The 24,899-nt window shown below is 46.4% G+C and overlaps 1 protein-coding gene across 1 annotated transcript in view; it reads right to left on the bottom strand.

Moving 5' to 3' along the window:
• Nucleotides 1–4,583: 4,583 nt before the first annotated feature.
• The window catches only part of JMJD6 (jumonji domain containing 6, arginine demethylase and lysine hydroxylase), an 82,532-nt gene continuing 62,216 nt past the window's right edge, over nt 4,584–24,899 (bottom strand). Inside the window, exons 5-6 of the mRNA XM_085616899.1 lie at nt 8,444–8,582; nt 4,584–8,230 (exon numbers count right to left, since the gene is read on the bottom strand). Of these exons, the coding sequence (XP_085473025.1) occupies nt 8,099–8,230; nt 8,444–8,582 (271 nt within the window). The 3' untranslated portion in view covers nt 4,584–8,098. The remainder of the gene's footprint in view (nt 8,231–8,443; nt 8,583–24,899) is intronic.

The raw sequence follows: 24,899 nt of genomic DNA, 5'->3' as shown, positions 1-24,899 counted from the left end.
GTTGTCCTTGCCGGGGAGGTGTTCTGCCATGAGGAACATGTTCCTCTGAATGGCCCACTTCCACATGCTCTGAGCCAGATGAGACAACTGTGGAGAGTGTGTTCCTACCTGCTTCTGTATGTAGTACATGGCGGTCATGTTGTCCGTCCGGATCAACACGACTTTGTTGCACAAGTGTACTTTGAATGCTGTCATAGCCAGGAAGATTGCCATCAGTTCTAGAAGGTTGATGTGCATCTTCTTTTGTTGTGTTGTCCATAGTCCCTGCACTGTGTAGTGGAGTACATGAGCTCCCCATCCCTGGAGAGACGCGTCCGCTGTCAGTATTATTTGTGGAACAGGCTCTTGGAACGGTCGGCCCTTGCAAAGGTTTTGTGGATTCCACCAATGCAGAGAGTTGTATGCCCGACCGCTCACCAACACTAGGTCTTTCAGCTGTCCTTGAGCCTGATTCCACTGACGTGCTAAGCACTCCTGAAGCGGGCGCATATGTAGTCTCGCGTGTGGGACTATGAAAATGCAGGAGGCCATCATGCCGATCAACTGCATGAACACTGGCGCAGGAAGGGAGTGTTGGGGTTTGAACTTTGAAATCAGCATTTGCATGCTGTTGATCCTCACTAAATTTGGCTGAGCTGTGGCCGCCAGAGTGTCTATAGTCGCACCTAGGTACTGATGTACGTGTGCGGGCTGGAGCTGGGATTTTGGGTAATTTAGTGAGAATCCCAGACTGTGAAGGAGGTGAATGGTGCGGGACATGTGGCTGGCACATTGCTGGGCCGACTTTGCTTGAACGAGCCAGTCGTCCAGGTAAGGGTAGACGTGTATGTGCTGCCTCCGTAGATGTGCCGCCACAGTAGCTAGGCACTTTGTGAAAACCCTGGGTGCTGTTGTCACGCCGAAGGGAAGGACTTTGAATTGGTAGTGCTGCCCCTGAACAGTGAACCTGAGGTATTTTTTGTGTGAGTGGTGAATGGGTATGTGGAAATACGCATCCTTGAGGTCCAGTGTGGCCAGGAAGTCTCCCTGTTTGAGCAGCGGGAGGACTTGCTGTAAAGTGAGCATGTGAAAATGCTCGGAGAGAATGTAGCGGTTCAGGGGTCTCAGGTCTAATATAGGTCTGAGTGACCCATCCTTTTTTGGTATTAAAAAGTACAGGGAGTACACCCCCGTACCCTGCTCGTGGACGGGTACGACCTCTATTGCGCCTTTTAGTAGCATGCTTAGCACCTCCTGCTGTAAGAGCGTTAAGTGCTCTGAGGACATAGGACGGTGTTTTGGAGGTATTGTGGGTGGAGTTGAGGTTAATTCTAGGCAGTAACCGTATTTGATAATGTCTTTGACCCACCTGTCCGTGGTGATGGAGTTCCACGTGGACAGGAACCTTTGTAGCCTTCCCCCGACAGGTGTTAGGTGGTCGGGAGGAAGGGAGAGGGCGTCACTGTTTGTTCTTGGGGGAGGACCTGGTGTTGCCGTAACCGCGTCCTCTGCCCTTTGTGCTTGAGCCACGATAACCACCCCGGGTGTTTTTATCGTAGGTGCTTTGTGTGTTGCCTTTGTTGTAGGTTTGCTGTGACCCCTGTCCTCTACCTGCTCCTCTATTTCCGGGGCGACGAAAGGAGCCGCTCCGAAAGGACTGCGTTTGAAGAGCCCCCATGGACTTTGCAGTGTCCGTGTCCTTTTTTATTTTCTCTAGGGTGGTGTCAACCTCCGGCCCGAATAAGTAGTCGGGGTTGACAGGCTGGTTGAGGATGTTATTTTGTACCTCAGGTTTGAATCCGGAGATTCGCAACCAGGCGTGTCGTCGCAACATGACGCTAGTGTTTATGGCTCTGGCAGCTGTATCTGCGGCATCCAGTGCACACTTGATTGATGCGTTTGTGAGGAGTTGTCCCTCCCTGATGAGGATCTCTGCACCTTCTTTGAATTGGTCAGGGAGATGTTGGAGTAATTGTTCTAGTGTGTCGTAGTGTGCTCGATCGTAGCGGGCGAGGAGCGCCTGAGTATTGGCAATGCGCCATATATTAGCTGCCTGGGCCGCAACCCGTTTGCCGGAGGTCTCTAGCACCTTGGACTCCTTGTCCGGGGGAGGAGCATCACCTGTTTGCGAGTGTGGCCGTTTGCGAGCATTCGCAACTACAATGGAATCTAGAGGTAACTGGCCTCTAATGTAGGTAGGGTCCCCAGGCGCCGACCTGTATTTCTTGTCGATTCTAGGGTTTATTACTCTTGCCCTGGTGGGTTCTTTGAAGATGTCCTTTGCTGGTTTGAGGACCCCCTTTAACATGGGTAGAGTTTTTATATTCCTTTCGGAGGATGCGAAAGTGTCCATGAGAAAGTCGTCCTCCACGGTGTCAGAGTGGAGTTGCACCCCATGATTGGCCGCAGCACGTTCAATTAGGGCGTTGAATGCGGCAGTGTCCTCTGTGGGAGATGTTTTTGCTCCATAGAGTTGCGGGTCCTGTGTATTCATAGGTGCACCAGAGTCTACAGGGTCATCCCAAGCTTGGTCAGGGTCCTGTTGGCCGTCAGAGTCCATCTCTCCGGGGTAGGGGATGTGGTCACCCATGTAGTCCTCCAAAACGTCAGTGTCGGAGTGTGTGGGAGAAAAGGACTGTGGATCCTGGTAAAAGGAATGGAGAGGTTTGGAAAGAACTGGTTCCGAAGTCACCGGCAGCTTTTTCTTAAGCGGGATCCGGTAGGAGTCCAAAGCTGACTCTGAAGTTATTCTCCTATTGTGGAGCACCATCCTGCCGGTGTCGGCGTCGATGACATGTGACGGAGACGACTACGCAGGAGAGCGTTCGGCAGGCGTGAACGTGGTGTGGGTGACCCGTGTTCTGATCTGGAAAAGTTTTGGGGCCGTGGATGGTGGCAGGCCAAAAGTGATATTGGTCGGTGCCGAAGAGGCCGTTGGAGCTTTTATCGGCTCGGAGCCTGACGTGTCCTGGAGGACTGCTTTGTGTTTGGTGCGTTGCGCAGCAACTGTCCGCACCTGGAGTGCCATCGAGTCCTTCGTGCCGGCCGTTTCCGTAGAGGCGGGCATGGAATTCTTCGGTGCCGGCGAGTCATCGAGTCGAGGGGCGGCAACGGCCGTCGACGTCTTTGATGAGCGTGCCTTTGGTGGTGCTGTCGAAGCGGGGTGCGACGCAGCAGGCAGTTTGACCTTTGGGGTCGGAGCCGATTGTGTCGGTGCCGGTAGCCGAGGAGGTTTGGTGGCACCGAAGCTCTTTTTCTGTGTGTCGGCGCCCACGTCGGCTGCTGCAAGCTCGGCACCGAAATCTCGTTTGGTGCGGTCGGCGCCGACGGGTTTTGCTGGCGTCGAAGGTGTGGTGGGCCTCGATCCGACCAGCGTTACTTTCGGTTTCTGGTGAACCAATGCGGCTTTCGGTTTCGAAGAAGGGAAACCAGCCTTTTTGGGTAGTAATGGATGCCGCTGAATGTCCGAGGCCGGGCCAGAAGGCGGGGCCGAAGAACTGCGGGATAGGTCTTGGGTAAGGCCCGAAGGCGATCCCTCGACCGGGTCCATAGACTGGCTCACTGGGATATCCTCAGTCTGTACGGGTAGGCCTGGCTCGTCACCGGAGCTACTCTCTTCGGCCCCTAAGGCCTCATTGTAGTCTCCTACCTCGGTGTCGGCTTCATCTCTGGAAAAGAGTTGTTCTTCGACGTCTTCCGATACGGAGTCGTGTTCGGAAGCGGGGCTGGAGGGTAGGTTCTCCACGTCTTCGACATCTTCGTCGCTGAAGATGTTGGCTGGGGCCGGTGCCGCTTGCTGCGCTTCGAGTCTTGCTGCTCGTCGATTCCGAAGAGTCTTCTTGGATCGGAATCGGGGACAGGCCATACATGTAGATTCGTCGTGATCCGGTGAAAGGCATTTGTTGCACACCGGATGGACGTCGATATGGGGATATTTCGCATTGCATACCGGACACCGCTTGAATGGTGTCCTCGATTCCATCGTCGATGAAGGGTCGATGGTCGGGGAAAATGCGAAAAAGTTGGTTCTGGAAGTTAGTAAACTAACAATATACTATCGATACCGATCGGGAACAGTACCGACGCGAACTAAAGGCCTTTTGGCCTGTAAAAAGGTTTTCCTAACTTGAGTCAAGATAAGCACATCCGAACCCAATGGCGGAAAAAAACAATCTGAGGATGGAGAGGATGCCCATGCGCACTGTAGTCCAGGGGAGGAGTCACCTATCCAAGGATACTTCGAAGACTCTTCCAGGACAACAACGTGCAAACATCCGGACCCAACACTAGGCGGCGATCTATGCACAGATATGAATTCAGCAGCCCACATGCCTCGAACAGACTCTTACAGACCTGTTTTCTTCATTTATTTTTTTTAAGGAAAATATATGTTGCAAAAACGCCTTTGGGGACCCCGTTCCAGGATATTAGAGAAACCCAGAAGTGAGAAGTTGATGTGATGCTACTTTGCAGTGTGTGTGCACCTCTGGATAGCCATTCCAGAAAATCAGAGAGCCCAACAAGCAAAGAACAAATTGCATAACAAACATTGCATCTCTTCTTTTAATAATTGTAGTATGTGAATAAAGTGTTTCAAAGACATGTTTAGCGTATTTATTTATTAATTTAAAAATGTGGCATGGTCAAGGCAGACATTAAATCACTTAGCTGAAACTATGTTCATGTGGTGTCAGAATAAGAAAGTAATGCAACACATTTCCTCATAAAAATTTTATATACAGTTGTCACAAACCTCAAAGTCAAGTACACAGACAACTTCACTTCGGCTGCTCTTGCGTATTTGGCATTATTTACATCACATTTTGAGCTACTGTTCCTTCCTCCGCAATATGCAACTGGTCACTGAAGAACTAAGCAAGTCTCATTTAGGCAACAATATTATCCTGAAGTTTTAGAATACTAAACGGTTTAATCCTGCCAGCAGGGTTGCACTTTATGGGGAGGCCACCACTTACATTAAATTTAACTTACAAATGTTAGATGTTTAGACGAGTTAGGTGTGAGAGAAAGAGCTAGCACCCATCATTATAAATAGACTTTGATTCTGGTGTTTTCATCCACAAAAACCTGACGCACCAGAGCTGAAAGCAACACACTGAATGGGATGGGTAGGGCAAAAGCTAGACTAATGTGGTTAACAAGCACAACTGTCTTCTTTCAGTATTGAACCTTGCCAGAGAAAGAAAAAAGCATCAGGGAATTCGATGTATGTCTAGGTTAGAGATCCCAAAAACGTGGGTCACATTCTCAGAGTTAAAGGGTTTCACGGGGGTAGATATTGGAGCTGATCGATGAAGGGACAAAGGTCGCCCAGTGTAGCATCCAGGAGCAGTTGCAGGCGGGACAGAGGTCCACATACAGCAGTTACTGGCTTTGGGTGGAAAGGGGTGAGATCACAATGCAGCTTCCTGCTGTGTGTTTACAGGACAGAGGGCACAAAGAACAGCCTTCAGCTGTGTGTCGAAGGGACTGAGGCCACAAAGAACAGCCTTCAGCTGTGTGAGAAAGGACTGAGGCAACTTCGTGCAGCCTCCCTGCTGTGTGCGGAAGGAACTGAGGTAACTTAGTGCAGCCTCCCTGCTGTGTGCGGAAGGGACTGAGGTCACTTAGTGAAGCCTCCCTGCTGTGTGCGGAAGGGACTGAGGTCACTTAGTGCAGCCTCCCTGCTGTGTGCGGAAGGGACTGAGGTCACTTAGTGCAGCCTCCCTGCTGTGTGCGGAAGGGACTGAGGTCACTTAGTGCAGCCTCCCTGCTGTGTGCGGAAGGGACCGAGGTCACTTAGTGCAGCCTCCCTGCTGTGTGCGGAAGGGACTGAGGTCGCTTAGTGCAGCCTCCCTGCTGTGTGCGGAAGGAACAGAGGTCGCTTAGTGCAGCCTCCCTGCTGTGTGCGGAAGGAACAGAGGTCGCTTAGTGCAGCCTCCCTGCTGTGTGCGGAAGGAACAGAGGTCGCTTAGTGCAGCCTCCCTGCTGTGTGCGGAAGGGACTGAGGTCGCTTAGTGCAGCCTCCCTGCTGTGTGCGGAAGGGACTGAGGTCGCTTAGTGCAGCCTCCCTGCTGTGAGCGGAAGGGACTGAGGTCGCTTAGTGCAGCCTCCCTGCTGTGAACGGAAGGGACTGAGGTCGCTTAGTGCAGCCTCCCTGCTGTGAACGGAAGGGACTGAGGTCGCTTAGTGCAGCCTCCCTGCTGTGAACGGAAGGGACTGAGGTCGCTTAGTGCAGCCTCCCTGCTGGGTGCGGAAGGGACCGAGGTCGCTTAGTGCAGCCTCCCTGCTGTGAGCGGAAGGGACCGAGGTCGCTTAGTGCAACCTCCCTGCTGTGTGTGGAAGGGACTGAGGTCGCTTAGTGCAGCCTCCCTGCTGTGAGCGGAAGGGACTGAGGTCGCTTAGTGCAACCTCCCTGCTGTGTGCGGAAGGGACTGAGGTCGCTTAGTGCAGCCTCCCTGCTGTGTGCGGAAGGGACTGAGGTCGCTTAGTGCAGCCTCCCTGCTGTGTGCGGAAGGGACTGAGGTCGCTTAGTGCAGCCTCCCTGCTGTGTGCGGAAGGGACTGAGGTCGCTTAGTGCAGCCTCCCTGCTGTGTGCGGAAGGGACTGAGGTCGCTTAGTGCAGCCTCCCCGCTGTGTGCGGAAGGGACTGAGGTCGCTTAGTGCAGCTTCCCTGCTGTGTGCGGAAGGGACTACGGTTGCGTAGTGCAGCCTCCTGCTTTGAAGATAACAGACAGAGGTCTTCTACTGCAGTCTCAGGCTGAATGTCAGATTATATAGCGTGTCCGTCCCACAATGGTGCAAAAAAGTAGGTGAAGTCAAAGTGCAAACTCCTGCTGTGTGCTGAAGAGACAGTGGTCACAGTGCAAACTCCAGCTCCTGAAGGATGCGCAGTTGGATTCTTCAAATTCTTGCTCAGTGCAAAATAGACTGACGTCAGAGTGCAGGCACTTTCTAGTTGTAAATAACACTAAAGGTCAGTGCAACATCCTAAAAGAACCCGAAGCGAAAATAATGAAGCAGACAGGAAACTGCAAGAAAAGTTGGAACCACAGCCTTCTCCTTTTAAATGCAGTAGTGACTATAGTTAAAAAGTGCAGCGTTAACGGGAAAAAGAAACGGAGGCAACAGCCCTATATGTAGGCTACACCAATGTAGCAAAGTGCAAGCTACAGTTGAGTGCAGTAGGGCAGGGTCACACAGGGCCGCATACTGCAGGCACAAGATAACCAGGTCAGAATCAATGCTGCCTTTTACTGGGTTGGTGAAGGAACCAAGGCAACAAAATAGGACTTCTGGATGGATACAACCTCCTTCTAGTTGTGGAAAGGACTGAGATTGGAGTGCACCTCAGGATCAAGAAATAAAGCAACAGCACAACACATGGATTATGAAAGTAGAGGGCAAACAATGTCACCTCCTTTTGGGCAAAGATATTATAGGGTTCAAACCACAGCGTGAAGGAGCAGGAGTCAAAAGGCAAGCCATCTCCAGGTGGGTGTGCAAGGGGTGAAGTTCACAGTATATATTGCTACTGAATGAGCCAAGCACCAGGGTAAATACTAGTACCAAGGGATGTTCTATGTTGCTTTCAGACTGGTGGTGGGATAGACAAAGTGTGGATTTTCAGCAGGTAGGCCATAATTAAACACATGGTTTCCCTCACAACCCAAGTTTTACAGCACAAAACAAGAATTCCTGTCCCCAGAAAAATAAGGTGGTGTGAACTGTCACTTACAACGCCTAAACCATGGCCTAATCTTGCTGGGCAAAATTATTTTTATAGCACTCCTGAAATCTTGCATATTTTAATTACATCGTTGATTGACAAAAAAAAAACAACTTCATCCAATGCCTAAAAGAACACTGGAAATTAGAGGAGAAAAGGGATTAAGACCTGGCTGAAATACAATAAAACATGACTATATATACACACACGTGATAAAAACATTATATAATCTCAGCCTTTAAAATATTGCAATGGATCCCCTTGGCACATATAACCGTCGCCTGGTTTCTAGAAAGAAATTGAAATATCTATTATTTCTGCAAGTCGCCTCCCCAATAACCCCTTGGCTTCTTTTTTCGCTTATGCAGTGTTCAGTCTGGACGCATGCAGTCATCTGGATGAGCTGCGTTCTTTGCTTACACAATCATCCTGTGATACAGTGTCTCCATTTTCAACCATGCTACAAGTTCGTCTCTTCTTCCTGCGATGAGTCATTCCATCTGCTTCAGAACCAGAGTCTCCCTGGAGAACAAAAAGAACCACTGTTAGCCTATCGGTATCTAAATTGTGTCCACAAAATGGTGCCTAACTTGCTTAATGGCAATTCAAAAAACACAGATTCACAATCAAACAATACATAGTATTTCATAAATCTTGTGCTATTTGTCTCTCGTTTAATCTGGAACCCTAGTTAATCTGTAGAAAGAAGGCCCTATTTAAGCAGAGAATACTCACCTCGGAGTCAGAATCGGAGGAGCTAGAGCTAGAAGAGCTGGAGGAATCACTGGAGCTATCTGAAGCAATACCAGTTGATTCTTGCAGGTCCACACAGTCTGCCAAAGCTGCCAGTTCAGGGCGCTCTTGCTTCAGGATCCTAAAATACACAATGAAGTATAAACACAATTGCATTCTGCAATTAGGTAACTGCAATAAGACATCTGGCAAAAAGCAACAGCAAAGCATCGGAGACTGTCTAGAATCGAGAACACTTTCATGAATGGAAACCTAGAATACTAAGTTACCCAACACTTAAAGATTTGAGGCAATGTTCCGTATATTGCATTTGTTTCAATTAAGCAATAAGAAAAATAAAGAAAAAAAAACTCAAAACAAGCACAAACATTTCCAGTAATTACAGAGAAATAACACGAGGCATCATAATTCAAAAATTAAGAGCGGCGCAAGCATGTTTGATATTGTATTTCATCTGATATATAGAACAAGACCCATTACAGTGATTTAAAGACAAAGCCAATACAAGAACAGGATGGAAAGACAACAAATACAAAAGGGGAAAACTGAAATAGCAGACCTTAGGAATGCAATACTAATTGAGCACTACTCACCAATTTCAGTCCTCTCTCAACTCAAAAATTAGAGAAGAAAAATAAAAAATACAGCAGTATGGAAAAAAAGTGTCTGCCCATTTTCCTTTAGGCAGCTTGGCTTACATTTTTCCCCAGACGACTTCGCCACACGGCAGTCACTTTAGTTTATTTTTTTGCTTTAAAAAATCCAAATAAAAACCCAAGCATTCAGCAAGAGGAGGGGCAGTTGTGAATCTGCAGGGATTACCTCATTTGAGATCTACTTTTAAAGAAAGTCTTTTTCTTCTCCGGAAAGGAATCCTCTCCAGATTCATTATCTTAAAATAAATGTCATGGCATTAATCTAAGCCATGAGAGATTGCCAGTGGCTGAGATTAATTGAATCATTAATTCAAGAATTCTATGCATCACCTTGTTTTTGCATTTGCCGCTTAAGTGCGCAGTGTATATCCATATGAGGGTCCTCAACTCACTGTGCCACTGGAACCAACCTATACTTGGCTGAAGAGCCCCAACTAAGGCAAAATCGGCCATAGGTTGCTTGTGTTCTGGTTCAGGGAGGACTGTTCACATGAGGAGCACTGTCAAGACTGATCTGCATACTGAGGTGGCATGGCGGGCAAAAAAACTTGATTGGAATGCAGCCTGAGCGATTGCCAGGGGCAGAGATTAATTCAAGCATTCCAACCATCACCTTGTTGTCTTTGCATTAATCTAACCTCGACATAGAAAAAACATCAGGAGCTGTCAAACTTAAAAAATCAGGGAGGTTACTGAATCAAGAGCCATGACTCCTGTGGGGCAACCTCATAGGTACAAGTCAAAAGAATGTTTTATTAGGAGCGCTGCCACCCCAAATTTAGTTTTTGTTGAATTAGCTCAAGGGCACCCTTGGAAGCTTTATTTGCTTTTGGTTAAGTCTGAATGAAGTAAACCGTGCCCACGCAAAACACTGTCCAAGGTGGGACGCAAGGAATGAAATGTGGCATAACTTTTAGCTCATATAATTGCAACCAGTAAGAGTTTTTCATGTTTCAAAATGGAGGTCACACATGCATGACAAGGAATGAAATGTGGCATAACTTTTAGCTCATATAATTGCAACCAGTAAGAGTTTTTCATGTTTCAAAATGGAGGTCACACATGCATGAGCCAACAGGCAGCCTGCAAAGGGCTACCATAAGTTTCGATGACCAGTTTCACATGGAAGTAAACGCAACCTTTGAGAAGACATTTGAAGCACTTTCATTCAGTAAAGATTGAACCATCCCTTTCTATAATAAATTCAAAACGACCTTCACATGTGTAATAACTGAACAGTTTTTGTTTTCAAAAGTACTGACCACAATAATTGTATACAGTACCTGACAAATAAGTTAAGAATCATGAAGATGTACACATAGTAGGAATTGCATAGTGGAATGCTAAATAGCATACCACAGTTTTGGGAGAATAACGGTAAAAGGTCACTAAATTCCTTGCACAAATCATACCAATCAGCATATCGACAAAACGGACTAACTACCAATGTAAGCATACTCCGACTGAAAAACATTTCAATAGTCTGGAAACCTGTAATTCCATACAGCTGCAGCTGTATTGTAGTACCATTTGTATAGAACTTTTTGCCCCTTATGACGTCCTAAATCACTGGATGGACGAAAGTAATTACTCAATTTGTTATGCATGGTTACGAGAGTGTTCATTGAGGTGCGGCCTATATGTTTTGGAGTGGAGAATGAAGCTCAGATTAGCTCTGAATCTTGTTGCAGAAAGGCATGTTACAGAACATTACCGCATGAGATAAGCAAGAGTGTGAAAGGATCACAATTTGTAAGTACAGACATTAAGTCTAGTATTAGTTTAGTAATCGTATTGAAATCTCTTTAAGCTTTGCTAAACTGTAAGTGAATGGAGATTATCCTCTTTTTCAATTGGAAAGGATTACAGAGTGTGCATGTATGTATTGAGGAGGATGAATAGAGATTTTATTAACCCCTCTCCCAGCCTACCATAACTACGCACCTGAAACACTTGGTTTCGTGGCTTCTAGAACTTTGCCTCCAGGTCCCCAGACAGGCCTTGATAGACTGCGTCTTGTGTGAACTTGCTTCGCGCTAGGATTTAGCAGTGGACGAAGCTCTGCATATTGAATAACAGTGTTGTGCGCAATTAAAATAACTTTGGCAGCCAGCCTTAGTTTGTCTAGCGTCTAGAGCATTGCACTGTACTTCTGCCAGGTCGCGCCAGCTTTCCTTCATTAACGTGCTACCTTTTACTTTATTTATAAAAATACAACTCAGGCAAACAGCCGCGGAGGCTGCACAGAGGCGTCCCTAGCAACACGCAGACCAAGCCTCCAGCGAGCGTCACTCACCACGTGACGCTATTGCCACGCCCCGCACCACGTACCCGGAACTGCACATCATTTATACGGCGGGCAGAGGCTCGCTCGGTGTTCGTCGGGACGCCGTTGCGGGTCGTAAGCTAGGCGTAATAGCCGGTGCCTGGTCTTCATGCAGCGAGTATGTTTGCATGATGTGGGCAGACTCCATCTGGTCCGAGCCTACGCACTGTAGTTTCAGGCAACAACCTTTCTCCCTACTTCCCCTCCCAATTCCAGATAGTGCATAACACCAGCACCACGACCTCGGCTTCCATGAGGCTCGCGATTTTGCGTTAAGTAAGCCATATGTTCTTACCTTCTCTGTACCAACAGTGTTTCTTCCTTTTACGCTATTACCAACATGCATGTTTTCATTTTTTATCTAATGCACTCGGAGCGGTTTGAGAGCGTGGACACCCGCACTTTTGAAACATAATAAGTGTGGATGATGTAGGTATTCACAGTAAGAATACCACCTGGGAGCTAATATACGAACGATACTTTTACACTCCTCCTAACTAGTCACGGTTGTGTAAGAGCGCGCAGACGCGCACTGGTTTACTGTTGTACAGTGGGTTGCAATGCATGGTCATGGAAAGCTGTCACACTGATTAAGCACACCAGCGCCGCAGAGATTTTGTGTCACGTTATATGTGATTACCATTTGGTAGTTACTGGACAGTACATGGTTATACCCACATTGGTAACAATGGATACTGAATAGAGGAGCACCCTTTTTTCCTGTAGACACCCGTTATTCAATTGATGTTGTTGTGTATTTGTCTGTTTGTTCACTTTTACAGATCTCTCTCTTTCAAGAATTGAGAAAGGGAACACGGTAGACGGTTGTGATCCATAGTGACCAAGGGTTGGGTACACCTTAGCGTGTGTGTACCGCCCTGGTCATTTTCACTGGTCCTGACAAAAACCTGGAATTCTCCACCTAGAGGTTGAAACATGTAGACCGTTTTATAACTCACTTTTTTCTACATACAGATACCAAAGGTCCATCACACCTAACACGGTATTGCTAGAGTCCTTTTTAATATTGTCCAGTTAATCCAGAATAAATAAGTTCCCATCAAGGAGTTAAACCTGGCCAATTTTTAATTCACTCACTCTTTTCCTTTTTTCACTCAATCAAAAAATACCCGCTCCACTGTAATCAGGTGTCGCAGCACACCCGAACGGCACTCAGCTGTTTGGGTGGGACCCCGATGATGAAGCACCTCTTATCTGACTTAAGAGGCATTGCCATGTCTCTAGGGTGTACCCCATCTAATGTTTTGATTTTTATTGAGGAGGAGCCAGCTGTACATTCACATGCTTTGAAAAGGAACCTGATAAAGAGTGGATCATTTCTAGATCGGAGGTCAGTCCTTCGAGAGCAGTAATAGCTCCTAAGAAAGGAGTGCCGTCCCTTGGATAGTAGAGTAGGTGATGCAAAGAGCTCTGAATTAGATTCTTTTAGCAACAGATGCTAGTGCAGGATAGGTTACTTGGTTAATCTTAGATTTAAGCGAGAGGTCACAGTTCATGATCACGCCCACGTTGTTTACTTCAGTCAGGCAAACTGCAAGATGTGGTCAATTTATTTTGACCTAATAATGGTAATTTATTTTTACCAGACGAGGATCTCAGTTTACATGTTGTTAAGATACGTAAATACATCGACGTTTTAACTGCGTAGATGTGCTGCCACTACTGCTAGCCATTTTGTGAATACCTTTAGTGCGGTGGTAATTCCAAAGGGAAGAACTTTGAATTGATAATGGTTTCCTTGAAATAGAAAACTTATAAGTGTTCTGTGTGCTGGATGAATGGGTATATGGAAGTAGTCATCCTTTTGATCTAAGACGGTCATGAAGTCGCCTTATTGTAATAAAGGAATGAGTTCCTGAAGGGAGACCATATGGACGTGTTCAGATAGGATGTAATGATTCAGTGGTCAAGAATGGGTTGTAAAGTACCATCTTTTTTGGGGGGAATGAGGAAGTATAATGAATATACCCATTCCTTGATACAGTTTTTGGACTGGCTCTATTGCTCCTTTTATTAATAGAGCTAAGATTTCCTGTTTTAGGAGATTTGTATGTTATATTGATAATTTGTGTTTGTGAGGTAGAATATTTGGAGTTGTAATGAGCTCCAGAAAGTAACCATGTTGGATAATATCTGACACCCATTGATCTGTGGTGATTGATCTCCAGGTTGAGAGAAGTTTTGAAGACGACCCCCAACTGGTGTTAAATGATCGGGAATGGTAAGAAGTAGCTGCTTGGTAGTGGTGTTGGAGTTACGGGTAGTATTCTCAAGACCTCTTCCTTTACAATTGTTTCCTCTGTATGTGCCCCTATAAAAGGTTTTGGTAGTAAAGGTTTGTTCTAGATTTTTATATGCTGACCCTGTGTGGTCTGAGGAGGCAGATCTTGCACCTGGTTTATAGTTGGGCCTACGAAATGAAAAACAATAAGTAGTTGTCTGTAGAGCTCCCATTGATTTTCCGACATCGGTATCATTTTTTATTTTCTCATGGGCTGTGTCCACTTGAGGGCCGAAAAGATGTTCCTTATCAAATGGGAGATTAAGAACGACTGTTGGACTTCACGTATAAGACATGGAGTCATGCATGTCTATGTAATAGTAGACTGGTATTCATATCTCTAGTCACTGGGTCTGCTACATCTAGCGCACATTATTCGCAATGAGCTTTCCTCTTTTTTGTGTGCTCTTCTGGGAGCCCCCTCCATTTCGTCCCAGTGAGCTCTATCATAGGGAGCTAACAGAGCCTGGCTGTTGGCTATATGCCAATGAGTCGCTGATTGGGCAGCTACGCGTTTCCCAGAGGCAACAATCAAATTAGATTCTCTCTGGGGAAGCTGCATCCCCTGTTTGAGAATTTGCTAGATTCCTAGCATTAGATACTACTAGAGTCAGTAGTTATCCGACTTCTAATGTATATAGGATCAGAGGGTGCAGCCTTATATTTTTTGCCAATGCATGGTGTTATTATCCTATCTTTGACCGGGTCTTTAAAAATGTCCTCTGCATGACGTACCATACCTTTAACCCCTTCGGTGCTGATGACGGCTGGGAGCAGTCATGGCACACGGTGGGCGTGTGCTCATGACGGCTCCCAGCCGTCGTGACACCCACCCACGGGGGGAGCGCTGGCGCTCCCCCCGTGGGACACCGATCTTTGTTCCGGCACCGGGGAAGGCAGGGGAAGGGCTTCCCCTGCCTCCCCCCGTGCCCCCCTCCACGTCATCCCAATGCACTGGAAGCCATTTGTTTCCAGCGCGTTGGGAAAGTAAGAGGTAATTTTTGTCTCGTGGATGGTGGGGGGTGTATTTCCAAAGGCATCGGAGGAAAGGGTTTTCCTTTCCTCCGATGTCTTTTGAAAAATGCATTCCTGCTGCTCGATCGCGCCTGGGGCACGATCGTGCAGCAGGAATGCATTTTTTGTGAGTTTGTGGGGTTCGGGCTGGTGTTCTAGGCCTTAGGGTTCAAATTTGATAGGGTTCCCGGAGTCTAGGGCTCAGGGCCCGATTCAGGTTTGTGCATAATGGTGTTGGGAAGGTTTTAGGGTGGTTTGGCAAAATTCCATCCAGATTTGGCTGATTTTTCGGTGTTTTTGTGGGGTTGCGGGAGGCGCGTGTTTGGGTGAAAAGTCGTACCCATTCCAGTGGATGGATGTGTGTAATTCGTGCTGAGATTCTTGGGAATCGCTGGAACTAGTGTCCCAGTGAGTTTGAAGATGATCGAAGCAGTGGGAGTGCCAAAAAAGAGCATTTTTGGGAAGGCCTGGATTGCAATGTTATCCAATGGGCGGTGTTGGGGTGCGAGGAGAAGTGGTTTTTAGGGGGTTCCAGTTGATCGACAGGAACGGGGCTGCTGTGAGTGGTAGGGAGGGGCAATTGATGGGTGTGCAGGAAGTTTGGGAGGAATCTATCGATAGAAAGGGTATTTTTTGTGTGTTTGGGGCGCCATTTGTCTCGGGGAGCGGCCCCTAGGGCAAGGGTCGCTCCCCTTTTGGGGGTAACATTTTAAGTTGGATCAGGGGGGCAGATCCGTTTAGAAAAAGGCCAGAAAAATATATTTTTTAAAAATGTGGGGGGCCCAACTGGGCCTTTTCGGCAATTTGTTTTGGGGAGCGGCCCCTTGGGCAAGGGTCGCTCCCCTGTGGGGGTAAAATTAAAAGTTGGATCTGCCCCCCCTTGGAGGGGAGCAGATCCGTTTGAATAAATACAAAAATTAAAAAAGTGTGGCCCAACTGTGCCTTTTTACAAATTTCTCACCATTTATGGCCAATCTGTTTTAGGGACCGGCCCCTTGGGCACGGGTCGCTCCCCTTTGGGGGGGGAGGGGGGGACGGGGGACATGTAGTGTTTCTTTTTTTTTCCTTCTGGGCTAGTATGACTTTTTTTAAATGCCCTAGCTGTTTTAGGGAGTGGCCCCTTGGGCAAGGGTTGCTCTCCTCGGGGGGCGGAATGTTTTTGGGGAGTGGCCCCTTCAGGAAGGGTGGCTCCATTCTAGGGAGCATTTTTTTGGGCCGTTTCTGATCCCTTGAAGGGCAGATTCAACAATTAATTTTATTGTATGCCCACTAGGCCACCAGGCATTGTTTTGTTGGGAGCAACCCCTTGCGCAAGGGTCGCTCCCCTTCATGGTTAGTTTGTGGACTAGTGCATTATTTGTATATGTGATTGTAATGTTTTATTTCTCCTTTTTATTCTAGTGTAAAGCTTTTGATTCCTGTTTGCGGTTTCGGCAGTGGCTGTTTTGCAGTTTTACATAGTTGACTTGTTTTGGTAAGAAAAACCTTTTGTTGTATTTACTCCAAATCAGTGTTATTGTCATGCATGAATGAATTTTTTTGTAAGTGGTTTCGTAATGGCAGCATATTTTGTTAGTGTTTTGAGCATGTGTTTTATAATGTCTTATGTGTAATTTTCTTTTCTATTTTAGTGGGACATTGTTGATCCTTACTGTGTCTGTGCAGAGTAGGTGGTGGTGAGTCTAGCTGCTTCTGGCACGTGAGTGGTATCGTTTTGGAGTATTTAGGTCTTTGTGATAAAGAGGCATTTTGTTTATAACTTATTTTTCAAAGTGTTTTTTGTTGACTGGTTTGACAAGTTACCTTTATTAGTAAGGATTATGGCTAGCCGTAGAATGACTGCTCAGCAGGTTGTTGGTATGCTGCTTGAATCTTCCTCAGAGCAGGATTATGAGACTGACAGTGCGTCTGAGGGAGAGGAGGGAGGGGAAGATTCAGGCAGTGAGTTCTCTCTCCACATGGAATCATCGGATGATGAAGCTACTCTCAGTGCAGATGAAGCTACTCTCAGTGCGCATGAAGTGCCTGTTTTAGAGGAGGATACTGCTGTGCCGATGGTGCAAGAGGCTTCTGGATTCCAGCCTTCCTACTGGAAGTGCTGGACTGTGGGTTGATCCAAACATGGTGCAGCCGGTGTTGCCTGCCTTTAGTGGTGATGCAGGGTGTAGTGTGGTTGTGAATTTTTTTTGCCTATACAGTTCTTTCAGTTGTTTATGGATGATGTATTTTTGGCTGAGATTGTTGAGCAGACTAATTTGTATGCTGAACAGTTTTTGAGGGACCACAGTGCCACACTTAGGCACCACTCTAGAGCTACCCGGTGGACTCCCACAAATCTGGATGAGATGAAGAGGTTTTTGGGTTTGACTTTTTTGATGGGGCTTGATAAGGAAACCATCCATGGCTTCATATTGGTCTACCAGTCCCTTGATGGCAACAGCCATATTTCCTGCAATTATGTCCCGTTATCGGTATTTACTTTTGCTTCGGATGCTGCATTTTGTTGATAATACTTTGGCATTGCCACGAGATCACCCTGACTGTGACTGTCTTTTTAAGACTCGGCCGTTACTTGATCACTTTGTAGATCGATTTTTCAGAGATCTATACTCCTGGGAAAGAAATATCTATTGATGAGTCTTTGGTCCTGTTCAAGGGCCGTTTGGTTTTTAGGCAGTACATCCCTAGCAAGAGGGCACGGTATGGAATTAAGTTGTATATGTTGTCTGAGAGTAGGACAGGATAGGTTTTTAATTTCCGTGTGTACACTGGGAGGGATTCCACTATTGACCCCCTGGTTGTCAGTCTACTTTTGGAGTTTGAGAAAATTGTGTGGGATCTTGCTAGAAGACTGTTTAACAGAGGCCACCATTTGTACCTTGATAACTTCTACACTGCTGTGCAATTGTTTAAGGAATTGTTCAAATTTGACACTTTTGCTTGTGGCACGATCCGCTCTAACGGTAAAGGTTTTCCAAAAGAGCTGGTTTCCAAAAAACTTCAAAGGGGGCAGAGCAGTTCCTTGCGTAGTGATGAACTGCTTGCTGTGAAATTTGCGGACAGGAGGGATGTGTAGATGCTGACTACCATCCATGAGAGTACTTCACCTGTGGCTGTTTGGGGTCAGTTTGCTGAACTACGCAAACCGGTGTACATTTTAGACTACAATAAGCACATGGGTGGTGTTGATAGAGTAGATCAGAGGTTGGAACCTTACACTGCTATTCGTAAGGTGTGCATTTGGTCCAAAAAGTTGGCCATCCATCTCTTCAATTTAGCAACTTTCAATGCTTTTGTTGTGTACAAGGAGTGTTCACCTGAGTTAAAGTTGACTTTTGTACAGTTTCAGGAGTCGGTGATAGGCAGCCTTGTTGTTGTGGAACAGGCAACTGTTCCTAGAGTTGGAGGATGTGGCCAGATTGAAAGATCGCCATTTTCCTGATTTAATTCCTCCCACGCCCAAAAAAAAACAATCCCTGTAAGAGATATAGAGTCTGCTTGCGAAGAGGTGTGCGGAAGGAGACTCTTATGCAATGTGCCGATTGTCCTACTAAGCCTAGGCTGTGTGTGCCCTCATGTTTCAGATTGTATCACACTAAAGAGAGTTTTTGGGAGTAACCGTGAGTCTAATAGTGTACTGCCTTGTCTGTATGGTTTGATATAGTTCAGTTTCACATTTGGCAATAGAATGATTTCTTTCGTTTCTGCTGTTTTTGTAGTTATAGTTTGGTATCTAGTTCCAATTGGTTTGTGTTTTCTTTGTTAAAAAAAAAAAAAAATTATGACGCTGTGCGTGGACTGGTGTTTTGCTGGCGGTAAGTTGGCTGGCACTTGGCTGGCGTGTGTAAGTAGTGACTAGCTGCTGGTCTCTACACACTGCTAGCCAAACGCCACTCCACGCAATCCGTGAGCTGGTGTGTTAGGAATGTGAGCGTGTGAAAGTGATGGGCCCTTGAATGGCGCTGTCTGCTGGTGTGAGTGTTGTAATGTGCTGGGCCCGCGGCTGGCAGTGTGAATGGTTTTGGATGTGTCACACGTATGAAAGGTGTATGAATGGCCTGTAAAGAGGTTGGTGCCTTGTCGTGGCTTTACAGCTCACGAGCTGCGAGTCAATGGTTCAGTTTCTCGTACTTTCAATTATCAACAGTGCATTTCTTATTTGTGAAATCTCTGGTTAATACAAGTATATATACTGAACCATCGCTCGCCCTCGTGCCAAATCCAACCAGTATGTATGTGTGCTTCAGGAATAGGTGGTTGTGTAGGTAAAAATTTCTATTCTGTTTTCGTCAAGCATGGTGTACCTTGTCCCTTTTTGTGAATGTTGTAATGCGTTGGTTTTCTGCCTGGTGGTGTGAACGTTCGTGTGTCTCATGTATGAAAGGTGTGTGAATGGCCTGTAAAGCGGTTGGTGCCTTGACGTGGCTTTACAGCTCACGAGCTGCGAGTCAATGGTTCAGTTTTTTGTCCTTTCAATTATTGACAGTGCATTTCATTTTTGTGAAATCTCGTTAATAAAATGTTATATACTGAACCATCACTCGCCCTCGTGCCAAATCCAACCAGTATGTGTGTGTGCTTGAGGAATAGATCTTTGTCTGTTTTGTCTCTCTGCCAAGCTGTACATTTCATTTAAGAATAGCCTAACTACTGTAGTTTTTGTTGTAAACTAAACACCCATGGGAGTGCATGGTGAGGTATCTCTTGTGGATCCCAACAAGTTATCTTACCCACAATGTCCTGCAAACCTCAAAATGTGACTGACATTTTCCTTGCATTATTTTGCCTAAATTTTCACGTGGCGGAAAGTAACAACAAATTTCCAACCCCCCTGCATTTCTCCAAGTATCCCAATCGAAATGGTACCTCACTTTTATGGGTGTCGCAAGTACCCGCGGCAGGGAAGGGCCCAAAACCTATTGACGCGATATCAAAATTACCTATCACAAACCAACCTGGTTTTGCCAGGTGGGGGGGGGGGGGGGGGGGGGGGGGGGGTCCCATGTGCTTTTGGTCATGGGCTCGGCGGCCATCTAGGGAAACCTACGAAACCCACACATTACTGAAAACTAGACACCCGGCGGCTTCCATGAAGGTATGGCTTGCGTGGATCCCCCAACGTTTCCTTACCCAGAATCCCCTGCAAACCTCAATTTTTGCTGCAAAAATCACTTTTTCACACATTTGTGTGGGAAAGTTGTGGCATCACCGGGTTCACACAAATTTACCACCACCCAGCGTTCCCCCAGGTCTCCCGGTAAAAATGGTGCCTCACTTGTGTGGGAGGCCCAAGTACCCAATTTGGACGAGGTGTAGGCCCCTGCTGTAGGCTGAACTTTCAAATCCGAGCCAGAGGGCCAGTCTCAGGATTCAGTTTTTTGGTGCACACCATGGCCTTTTTGCAATGGCAGACCGGAAGCAGTCTTTTCGGACGGTGCCAATGTTTTGGACTTTGGATCAGGGGGTAAGTGTACTCACTGTCCGATGCTTTTGTGGCGGCTGGAGGGTGGTCGAAACTTGTTTGAAGCTAGACTCTAAATCATGTGTCGATAGCGATTCACCTTGTGCAGCTGCTGCTGACCTGTCATCAACCGGTTGTCGACCGAAAACATCCGGTACATCGTCCACTTGTACCCGCAGCATTTCTCGGTGTCTGGCGAATCGATAAATACGTTTTCTTCAATCTAAATTACTTACAAGCTTCACAGCTTTTCTCTTGATCAGGCGAGATTCATAGATTACAAATGGCATATTGGTATATTTAGAATGACAGCTAGGAAAGAAAGGAAACCGAGTGCATTCCATTAACAGGTCATTGTCCGATAAAATCGAAATGAAAGAGGCCAGGCACGGCTTGTAAGCCGAGAAGGAGAGTCGAAGACCATTGATGCTTAATGGCGCTGAATGGAAATTTATCTACACGACCAAGACAATACGATCGACTGAATATCTACTAGCTAACCAAAGGGAGCCCGAAGAACTCTTAGAACCGGCACGCAAGATATTACTTCCAAACCAGTCAGTGGAAAAAAGAAGAAAAAAAAAAACACTGTCCGACAATGGAGTTGATGACCATGTGCAGTATTACCAAGAGGAGGAGGCGCACAGCCTCACGATTCGAAGAAAACTTCTTTAAAAAAACAACATGTAATCATCCGAGCCCAACACTAGATGGCGGACTTATGCACAGCATGAGTATCTACAGCACAAATGCCTCGAACATGTGTTTACAAACCCCCTGTCCTCTCTTGATTTTAACCCCATCTCTGAGGGCACCATAATAAATTTAATTCAGCTCACCTAGAAGTAGTTTTATTCCGGTTTTTCTCCCTGCACTCTGCCCTTCACTCTAGACCAACATCTGCTCATCTAATTGAAAACACCTTTGCTCCTCCATCTTGGGGCGATGTAACCCACACAAGGTACCTTGTGATCCTGGTGTGAGGAGGGAACCCAATGATGAAGCATGTCACCCCCGGATGAGTGAGGGTTCTCGCCCTTAAAGAAGTGTTCTTCCTCAAGACACTGATTCCTCCTATTGCGTTTCTTTTTTCATCTTGTTAGATACTAGATGTACTTTGTGCGAGTTACAACTAATAAACAATGACACTGTTTTCTTGGATGAGCAGCATATAAAGTAAGTAATATTGTAAATATATTGGGAGCAGAAGATAATGCTGCTCGGCCACAGAAAATCAAAGATATGGATGATGTTTGGGATGCATAAGTAGGTAGTAGGGCTTGCAAGGTCAAAACATCTCTTTTCCATAAAGGCCTGCAGGGAAACCATCCAGAGTTTGTTTTTGGAGGAATTGGAGGTTGAGATTTCAAATAGATCTTCATCTGTCAGTTTTATTCTGGACCAGGATGAATCTGAAGTAACAAGCTCCATGACGCCTCTAGTGGCATATTGAAGACTTTATGCTGCAGTACCTTTAGGTGCCAGTGCTTCTTGGGGACAGAGGATGGCCTTTCAATCAACACGTCAATTATTCCACATATAGCTGAAACAGATTAACTGTAGCATTTATCAATATATGGTGATGCTCTCCTGTTCCTCTACAGATTATCCAAGTATTCCACCTCCTAGGTGGAGGAGGCCACCTGCAAGGAGGAGTCAGATTCTCTTATTTGCTTCCTGGGTTCTAGCCAGGGTTCCACTTTTGTGATTACTGAAGGGCACAGGCGGACTTTGGTTTGTCGCGGTTCTGTAAATTATTGCTTTACAAATAGTAAACATCTAATGAACATAATGGGGGCACTACATTTGCCCTTTAGGGAAGAGTTTCAAAATTCTTCTAATGTCAAAACAAATGAAGTTTCACAAATACTATTTGGTTTTTGATAAGTGTGCTATGCCAGCATCCTTCTTAATACATTGAAGTGCCTCATCCACATGCTTGCTAACACTGCGGTTGACGCATTCATTGTGACTAACTTTGGCAAAGGGGATCTAACCCTCTAAAACAGGGGTCCTCATAGTACGGCCCGCGGGCCGCCAGCGGCCCGGCAGGCCTTCCCTGGCGGCCCGCGGACCTTCCAGACATCGTACCTGTGCAAGCACCGCCGGTTGCAGCAGCGCGGAGCTATGGGGGCTGGCCGATTCTTTTAAAAGCCAAGTCACTTGTAAATGAGGCTTTGTTGTATTTCACCTCTTTTTAGCGCCCCTGCACCTCCCCTCTGAATGAGTGGAGATGCAGGGGCGCTAAGAGGAGATGAAATACAACAAAGCCTCATTAACATCAGTGTTAAAGGCAGTGCCCCGACACTGCGATCAAAGAACAGACACTGCTGCTACGTGCGCCATCATGAAAGAACAGATGGCAACAGTTGTCCTCTCCTCACGTCTGCTCCACATTAAGACTGAAATGCGAACAAAGTCCAAGATTTATTGCATTGTATTAGTTCAAATTAGCAAGCACATTCTTATGGAAAGTGAGGTTTCAGATCCGGCTCCTTTGGTATTAAAATGCAACATATTTGCCAAATTGATTTCAGCAAGTACACGAAATAACCGAAAATGCCCTGCAAAACGTGGAGAGAATAGCAAGTCAAAAGACAAGTCATGCATATAAACTGTACTTTGTTGACAAATATGATAATTTGCTCTCAGAAATGTCCCCAAGTTCCATTTGCCCTTTTGGTTTAAATAGGATTCATATTTTTCAAATTTCGAGGGTTTATATATTATTGAAAATCCTCACTGAATGCTTCGGTAGAAGAAGAAGATTGTTTGGAAGCATATGGACCTTTAGAAATTACAAACATGTCACCAATTAATATTTTCACTGTTGCTTGCTGACGTAAAGGTCACGCCAGGAATATTTAGGTTTCCAGTTTGAAAGGCAAAACGTGCCACTCCCTCGTTAGATGAAAAGCTAGAAATGTACATAAATTGCCTCATTACCAAGTGAATGATCTTTAAAAGACCCGTGAAGTACTTGGGTGCGGCGGCTGTGTGCGCTCTGACCACTCTGTGCCCTGCCCCGCCTCCCCTCTCTCATCGTGTGCAGTTCAGGAGAGAAATTGTTTGTAGAGTGGCAGATGTAAGGGAATATCGCAAGGACGCCTTTTAGGGCTGAATCGAGGTACTGAATCACTAAAAAAAGCAGAGGCGGAAGACAGAGAGGGAGAGACAGAGGGGGAGGGAGACAGAGTGAGAGAGAGGGAGGGAGACAGAGAAAGGGAGACAAACAGAGTGATGGAGACAGAGGGAGAGAGAGAGATAGAGATAGAGGGAGAGGGAGAGAGAGTGATAGAGAAGGAGAGCGAGAGAGAAGTGGAGAGAGAGGGAGGGAGAGAGGGAGGGAGGGAGACAGAGAGAGGGAGGGAGACAGAGCGATAGATAGGTGTGAATGTCTTGTCTGGTGGCTCAGTGGACGAAGGCGTCCGCTGCAGGGGCCTGTGTTCAACCTCATGGTCATAGTTTTTTTTGGTCTAGCCCCGCCCCCTCCCCCACTGGCACCGCCCCCACCAGTGCGGCCCTCAGCCAGAAACCACACTGTAAATTTGGCCCCCGAGAGAAAGCTTGTGAGTACCCCTGCTCTAAAAGAATGCCTTCAGCAAGTGCCTTCTTCTCTGGAACTAGACCTAAAAATGGGCTGAACCACGTGTTGGTCATATCGTTCCACAATTACAAAGGGCCGGGTAACAGCCACTGTTGATATAAGAGTGCAGCTTAAGACATCCCATAAGGCCCGCCACAGAACTGTTAGGGGCTTTGTCCTTTTCCTCCAAACTCAGAATGACAGCTAGGACTATTGCTGAAACTATGTCACTGGCATGCTTTCCAGACGCAGTATAGAGTGGGAATGGATCAGCAAGTATTTACTTTGAAATAATAAAGTACTATTTTTCTCTGAAATATCTACATGACCTTTCCTCTCTTCTTCCTATATTAATCTTTGGGAGGCCCTGCCCCTTTTTCCTCAACTATTGTCCTCTTCCTCCTCTACAGGACATCTACGAGAGGCGGTGCTGGCAATGTCTGAGGCTTCAACAGTGTCAGAAATCTGAAATTTAATTCAGCCATCACAAACTGGAGCAACATGAAATCAGTTGGAAACTGAGCAATCATGGGTTGTCACACTATCTTCTTGCTTCATAAGGTTCTTAGCAAAGGCCACCCGTTTCCCAACCACCTTGCTCATACCGTACCTCTTCCTCCAATAGGTCTACTGCCGGGCCATAGTCTGGGGCCTCATCCCCCACACCAACCTATCCTAAACCAACCTGCACCCCCAGAACCTGCTCTTTAAGAGCTGTGCTATGGTGTCCTCATTAAAGTTGAAATTTAAAATTGATATCTGAAAAGGTTATGATCAGGTTCATTGGAATTATGCGGGTGGGGGGGGGGGGTTGACTAAACGCAAGAAAGAAAGGCATGTTATGTGGCGCAATGCAGTCCTTTTGGAAGGGGCATTTCTCAGCAATTGCTAGTTTCATACATGTTAGCAATGTGTATGAAAAGTTTCACCTACTAATACCAGTTTAATATCAAAGTACAGTAATCAGCAGTGTAAGGTAACCTGCCTCTGTCTAACAAAAAGCCAACCACTGAGCATTAAGAGGGGTGGTGAGATTTTTAGTAACAAATAGTTTTGCAGCTTGAAGATCTTTCTGGATTCACTATGATGTGCA

The sequence above is a fragment of the Triturus cristatus genome, chromosome 7, assembly GCF_964204655.1.
Source record: "Triturus cristatus chromosome 7, aTriCri1.1, whole genome shotgun sequence".
In the NCBI taxonomy this organism is placed as follows: Eukaryota; Metazoa; Chordata; class Amphibia; order Caudata; family Salamandridae; genus Triturus; species Triturus cristatus.
This window is presented reverse-complemented; position numbering and strand designations above follow the sequence as displayed.